The 7,367-nt window shown below is 32.9% G+C and overlaps 1 protein-coding gene across 2 annotated transcripts; it reads left to right on the top strand.

Moving 5' to 3' along the window:
• Positions 1-626: 626 nt before the first annotated feature.
• Positions 627-4,511, top strand: LOC143589923 (serine/threonine/tyrosine-protein kinase HT1-like). Of its 2 annotated transcripts, XM_077070544.1 has the most exons (5): positions 627-773; positions 903-1,022; positions 1,099-2,022; positions 2,381-2,854; positions 3,889-4,511. In XM_077070544.1, the coding sequence occupies exons 3-5, from the start codon at positions 1,225-1,227 to the stop codon at positions 4,195-4,197; spliced, it is 1,581 nt and encodes a 526-aa protein (XP_076926659.1). In that variant the 5' UTR covers positions 627-773; positions 903-1,022; positions 1,099-1,224; the 3' UTR covers positions 4,198-4,511. The 2 variants fall into 2 exon arrangements, with proteins under 2 accessions (XP_076926659.1, XP_076926658.1); XM_077070543.1 differs by having other exon boundaries at positions 903-2,022.
• Positions 4,512-7,367: the final 2,856 nt, after the last annotated feature.

The following is a 7,367-nucleotide window of genomic DNA, read 5'->3' as shown; positions in this document are numbered from 1 at the left end:
TGCATATTTACAATTATATCATCACGTAGACTTTATTGTTTAGGGTCCATTTACAATTATGTCACCGTTATGAAATCAATGATACAAAATCCTTCTTATTGTGTTGTATCTTGCCCGTTTTTTTAAAACTAATTTAATCATATATATGATTTTTTTTATTAAACTTTTGATTATTTAACTATAAAGTGTAGGTTTTATAAATAGAAAAAAACTGAGTGTTTTTTTTTTCCATCTAGAAGATATAAATAAATATTTCAACTATTTTCTTATATATTAAATAAAAGATTTTAAATTAAAAAAAGGTAAATCCTTAGCTTGTAAATTCATCATATAACTTATAATAATAATAATAATTTAATATGTTAACAATTAAATGTATCAGCATGTTATTCTCTTTATTTTACTAGCTTTAAATAAATATCATCATCATCCCATTCCCATCCCTTTGATAGTTTCATTTTCTTGACTTTGTAGAAACTTCAACCAAGGGAGGCCCATTCACCACCACTGGGTCCCACCGAATCATCATCATCAACTCACTCAATTCCAATTCCAATTCCAATTTCTTCATACAAATCAAATCTTTATTTCTTTCTTGGATTCTTTTCTTTTCTTTTGAATAAAAACACCCAGATTATCATTCATCATCACTTTGTTCTTGATTTCTCTCACCCTGAAGAAAAAGATTCTTTCTTTCTTGGTGAGAGAAAGAGAAACCACACATTTTAATTCATTTTTTAGGTCTTACATTCTTCCATTTATATACCCTTTTGGTAAGTTTTCATTTTTTTTTTATTTTTAGTGTTTTGGGTACAAATAATTGTCCCCATCAATGACTGTTTCTTGGTTTTTATATCATATTAATAAAATATATTATTTGGTTTGTTTGATTATATTTATAGCTTTTGGGTTGATCAAGCTTTGTGGGTAGTAGGTGGAGCTTGACTTTTGCTGTTCAAAAGTCTTCATCTTTAATCAAGAATTTGTTGATTACATTCATCAAGATCCCCAATTTATCAAAGGTATAATAATCCCAGTTCTTGAATTTTAAGTTAACTTTCAAGATTTGTTATAAAGTTATGTAATTTGATGATTTAGGGCTGCTTTGATATGGGGAGTATTTGTACATATGGTGTCATCTTGTGCATAAAAGCTTGTTATTCTTGATCAAGTTCTTGATCGAATCGAATACTGTGTTAGGGTAGTTTAGTTTAGAGGGCAAGAATGGATGGTGAGGCTAATTCTTGGATTAGAAGAACAAATTTTTCTCATACAGTTTGTCATAGGTTAGATTCCGCAAGGTTAGCCTCGTATCTAGCCGATGTTGAACCGATTCGGTTCGCGGGTGTGAAAACCCGACCCCCAAAAGCTCTTGAAGATCCCAAACCGGTTCAAATCCAAACCAACCCTGTTTCAAACAAGTATAGAACCGTGACCCCGCCACCCAAAACCACGGTTCCCGATACGTTTAAGGAGGCACGCTCTGATACTAAACGGTTCTCGACTCCGCACCCTCAAAGGGTGGAAAGTGAAAAAGGGTATAAAGGGAAGAAAGCGTTTCATCGGAACATGACTGTAGTTGATTTGAGGTCTACCGCGAATGGGACCACGAGTTCTTTGATGTTTCATCGGAACATGACCGCGGTTGATTTGAGGTCTACCGCAAACGGGACCACAAGTCCTTTGAAACATTTTAACTCCATGAAGATTAGTAGTAAACGAAAGATTAAGCGCGATTATTCTTGGTCAAAGTTGTTTGACCATGGCGGAGGGAAGGTTAATTCGGTTGAAATGGTTGATGATCATATGGTTGACCTTTCGAAGCTTTTTCTTGGTCATAGATTTGCTCATGGTGCAAATAGTCAACTTTACCATGGGATTTATAAGGACGAACCCGTTGCAGTTAAAATAATTCGGGTTCCAGATGATGACAAAAATGATGAGTTAATAATTCGGCTCGAGAATCATTTTGCACGAGAAGTTAATCTTTTGTCCCGTCTCCACCATCCAAATGTCATTAAGGTATGTCTACTTATATACTTATACAAACAGTTTTTAACGTGAGATATGTAAGAACTAAGAAGCATGTTGTTGTAGCGAATTTGTTATTACTCTAGTTCAAAATATTGAGTAACAATAATAATTACTCTACTGTTTGCTTAATTATTATTAACTACAAGAAAATGAACTAGAGTAATTATTATTGTTCTAGTTCAAAGCTATGCTGTAGTAATAACTACTCTAATGTTAAGCATAATTACTATAATGCTTCTTAAGCTTCTCGCGTTAAAAGTTATTTATATCTGATCCTAATACTATATATATCACGTCCATTTTAATAGTCTGTCGTTAAATGATAGTATTATTTTCTCGGTGGTAGTTTGTTGCTGCATGTAGACAACCACGGGTTTTCTGTATTATCACTGAGTATCTTTCCGAAGGTTCATTGAGGGCATACTTGCATAAGCTCGAGGACAATACGGGAAAAGAGAAAGAATATCTTCTGTTAGAAAAGCTTATTAAGATGGCTTTAGATATTGCCCGTGGAATGGAATATATTCATTCACAAGGCGTTATTCATAGGGATTTGAAGCCTGAAAACATATTAATAAGCGAGGATTTTAAGCTTAAAATTGCTGATTTTGGGATCGGTTGTGAGGAGGCGTATTGTGACTTTTTGGCGGATGATCCAGGAACATACCGGTGGATGGCTCCCGAGATGATTAAACGCAAATCGTATGGTCGGAAAGTTGATGTGTACGGGTTTGGGCTTATTCTGTGGGAGATGGTGGCGGGGACTATCCCGTATAAAGATATGACTCCGATACAAGCTGCTTTTGCTGTAGTTCATAAGGTATGTATATCTCCTTTGTTGAATGCACAAATATGGGTGGTTAAACAGGTCAGGTTTAGTGGGTTGGCAGGTCGAACCCGACACGAACTTGAATTTTTCATGAATCCGAACACTAAGCTAACGTGAAAATCATGTCCGGCATGTGACATGTGAACCCGACAGGACACGAGTATTCGCGGTCTGACAAGAAGACGACCTGTTTAACCCTATTTTTATTTTAATTTTCGCGTATTAATTCTCTAAAACTGTAATATCTTCTAATTTTTCAACGTTGCCAAAAATGGCCAACCAGTTTAAGTTATGACGTAATAATGCACCTTAAAGAATATAAACGAGTCAACCCATGAATTTGCTTGGTCAACCGAGACTCGTTTAGCTAAATGTGCTCATGGGTTCGACCTAAAACAGGCCCTAACTCGTTTAGACTAAACGCGAAACTGTGCATTTCGTGTTAGTTTCGTGCCTATTGTAAATTCACACACCTAAATGCAAACCGTTATATGGTTCATTTCGGTTCTGCTATAACCAAAAACTGAAAAAACCCGAACCAAACTGAAAAAACTGATTTTAGACTAAATGTGAACCCGTGAAATTCGTGTCTATCGTAAATTCACAACCCTAATGCCAACTGTTTTTTCGGTTCGTTTCGATTATGCTATAACCAAAAACCGAAAAAGCCCGAACCAAACCGAAAAAACTTATCTAAATTAATCTGTAAGAAATTAATAAACTGTGTAGCCCAAAAAAATGGTTTATAATCAATTGATTATTAAAAAAAAATCCGGCCCAAAATCATTATTTTGGTCATATTTTTTCAGCCTAAAATTTTCATGCCCACAGCCCACGTGGTAAACCTGAAAAAACCGAAAACAAACAGTTTTCGAACACCAGAAAAACTTAGTTTTTGGTTTGAACCCAAAGCAGACCTGAGCCAACCCATGCACACCCCTACTTCAAAGTTCAAAGTTTAGAAATAGATCTAAGCATCATCTCCAAAACAGCCTATTCTAAATTATTTATATTTGCGTTTTCAGAATCTTCGACCATCTATTCCGATCAACTGTCCTCCGGCAATGAGAGCGTTAATCGAGCAGTGCTGGTCTTTACATCCCGAGAAAAGGCCTGAATTCTGGCAGGTGGTGAAGGTGCTAGAGGAATTTGAAACATTAGTAGTCCGCGATGGAAACTTGTATCTTCTACAACACCCGACATGCTTAGATCATAAAAAGGGGCTTCGCCACTGGTTTCAAAAACTCGGGCCTCATCATCATAATCATAATCATAATCATAATCAACATTATCAACAATCCAACGCGCCCATTCCTAAACCGAGGTTTTCATGAAACTTTTTGTGATGTAAAATTAGACGGAGTGTTTGTTTTTGTCCTCGTTGTTTTGTTTTGTGAATACCGGTACATTGTTGCTAAAGATTGATTACAGAAAAAACTGAAACGTATTGGTCCGGTCGTGTTATAACCGTGAATATAATTTTGAGTTTGTGTTGGGAGACCGGATTATGGTATTTAGAATATTGATTTGATCTCTTACTAGTGATTTTTAGATATCAAACCAAAGATTGTGTATATATATATTCAGATGTTAGATGGTAATGTAGTATCATAGAAGCTAGCGGTTATGGTTATGGTTAAGGAAAAAACCAAACCAATCTGTTTTAACCGTCAACTGACATTTCTTTTTCACGAAGCACCGTGTCATTTCAATCGTGCTTTGTTCTTTTTCACGAAGGATTGTGTCATTATGCTTTGACGATTTTTATTAATAACATGTAAAGAGTGAAAAATAAAAATATTCATGAGAGCGAAAATTTTGAATTTTTAGTTTTTATTGTATATTTGTATATCTACTTTTTGCAATAGGAAATATTGGGCCAAAAATGTATTTGGTATTGGGTCACTTAAAAGTAATCTATATTGGGCCTCTGTTTAGGAAAATAGTTGGATAATTCTAAAATTAAAATATTAATGACAATATCTTTTAAAATCGAAATCAACATGATTGGTATGCTATGTACTATATAAAAGGAATTATTCTTTTAACTTTTATTTAAAAGTAGATTTTACTACTTCATTTCATACTCCGCTAACAAACCTATTAGATTGATCGATTCGCAGTTTAAATGAACACAATTCATCATGTCCTCGTACGTTTAGAATGAATGGGCATATAAAGAACTATGAACCGTTCAATTGTTAAGTTTGGTATAGCTTTGTCTGACTTTAAAACGATATAGGTCATGACAAATTTATATTGTGTGGTTCGTTTTAGGAGGTGCTTGGAATAATTTATATTTTATGGTGTGTGGTCTAATATAAAATACTAAAAGTTATTAAGCCGTATAAGTTTTGGATAAAGTTTTGTTTTTAAAAGGATGAAGGTTTAAATCCTGTAGTTACAAAATAAAAAAAGAAAAAGCAATTAAGGAGCAAGCTTAGAAAGTGTGTGAGTTACTATGAAAAATTTGTTGTAAATCTATTACTTTATGACTCTTTATACCTAGCTACCATTCTACCAGTATACTAAAAAGGAACTTGTACTAACGATATATTATTAACAGGTTGTATCTGCAAGTAATCACTGAAAGAATCGGGTAAAAGAAAAAAAATAAATAGAAAAGAGAGAATTATTATATCTTATAAAAAAGAAGTTTGGTGTCGCTAAGTCCTTATTGGGCCAAGTGGCGGCACCAAACTTGTCCACACCATTTTGATTTTTTTTTAAGTTTTGATTGCATAATGAACGTAACGAAAATCGACCAGGCTAAGGGTAAACACACTGCATCAACGTTCAGGGCTGACAAGACTTAGGTTTAGATGTCATTTGTTTTTTTTTGTTTTAGTTCCTGTACCTTAATGAACGTAAACAAAACTAACGTAATGAACGAGAATGAAACCGACCAAATTCGTGTAGAGTCACTCCAGTATCACCGTAATGAAAACCGATCGACTATCAGATTTGTTTTAGTTCCGATACCGTAAGAAACCGGCCAAATTCACGTTGACTTTCGTCTCAACACCCAAAACTGACAACGTTTGAGTTTTACCACCACCCAGATTTTATCGACCTGTCCCGGTTAAAATCCTAGTTAAAACAATTATCGATATACTTATCGACATATCTACTATTATAATAAACAAAAATGATGATTCAACCACATATATTTTAATTGGGTTAATAACCTAGTATATTTTAATTGGCCTAATATTTTGCCAAATGGCATTTCTATCTTTTCATCTTTAACTCTTAATTATTTTATTAAATAAATCATTTAAAATCTTCCATAACTTATCCATGTATCACATTAAATCACTAGAATTCTTACATGTTTTTTCCTATAATATTTACTTTAAAAAACAGTTCTTAATGATGTCCTACAATATTTGTTTTTTAATTTTAATATAACATTCCATTGTTTTTTTTACAGAATTACGGAAATTGTGCTTTATGTTTACACCAGATTTCAGTGGTTGTCCTTTATATTTAAAATTAACACAATTTGTCCTTTACGTTTCCAAATGTTACACTGTTTGTTCTTTGACCCTAACCCAGTTAGTTTTTCTCGTTAACTCAGGTCACATGCCTTGCAAATTAGGGCAAATTAGTAATTTTAGTGATTTATTAAAAAAACATTTAACAAATACAAAAACAAATTATTGTTTATATATATATATACACAAACGTCATACCCACACCCCTTACCACCGACCACCATCGCCACAACGACACCTTCATCGTTGTTACTGCCACACCGTCACCTCAACCACCACCGTCACAGCCTGAATCGATTTATGCATTTTTATTTGTAATTTCTGTAATTCTGTCTTTTTTTACCATTTAATGACTTATACAAAGTAGTAATCTACCTATACTAATAAAAGAAAATAACTCTGGACACATGGCGTTCTGAGGTTAATTCTCACTATCAAATTCCCTCCAAAATCACTTCTATTCAATTGATAGAAAAGAAAAAAAAAATGGTTCTAAATATAGTATTAATATTCATTGATTGAATTATTAATGCCATGAATTATATTCTAAATATATTTAATAAAAATATTAATATAATAATTATGTGTCATAAATGTATTTTCTTTAAGATTGAAATGTATATATAAAGAAATTTATGTTTAAAGAGTACATTAACATTCAATTTTTAGAGACATCTTCATATTGAAAAAAGCTATAATAATTTTTTTACAAATATTTAGTATTAAAAATTATAGACAAATTTTTCATTTTTTATATTTATTATAAGACTATTGTGATAGTTGAACAACATTGTGTTTATAAAGACAACATGAAAGCTGTTTAAAAAGAAAAATCTTGTGTTTTTCTTGTGTCTATGGTCGGGTATGAAACGTATAACATTTTTGTAAAAGACTTTAGCTACATCTTTCACATCGAAAAGCCTAATTGTTTTAAATGTTGCTTCCAGTGACATTGCTTCATTATTGCATACCGATGGTAGAACAACAATTTAAAATTCAAATATATT

Source organism: Bidens hawaiensis, unplaced genomic scaffold, assembly GCF_021521415.1.
Source record: "Bidens hawaiensis isolate Kalapana, Puna unplaced genomic scaffold, B.hawaiensis_p1.1 tig00038041_1, whole genome shotgun sequence".
NCBI lineage: Eukaryota > Viridiplantae > Streptophyta > Magnoliopsida > Asterales > Asteraceae > Bidens > Bidens hawaiensis.
The sequence above is the reverse complement of the archived record's forward strand: the minus strand, read 5'-3'. Positions and strand labels throughout refer to the sequence as shown.

Coding starts and splice junctions, on each gene's coding strand:
- LOC143589923 (XM_077070544.1), top strand. CDS start 1,225: ATGGATGGTGAGGCTAATTCTTGGATTAGAAGAACAAATTTTTCTCAT. Junction 2,023..2,380: donor ACCATCCAAATGTCATTAAG/GTATGTCTACTT, acceptor TCTCGGTGGTAG/TTTGTTGCTGCATGTAGACA. Junction 2,855..3,888: donor CTTTTGCTGTAGTTCATAAG/GTATGTATATCT, acceptor TTGCGTTTTCAG/AATCTTCGACCATCTATTCC.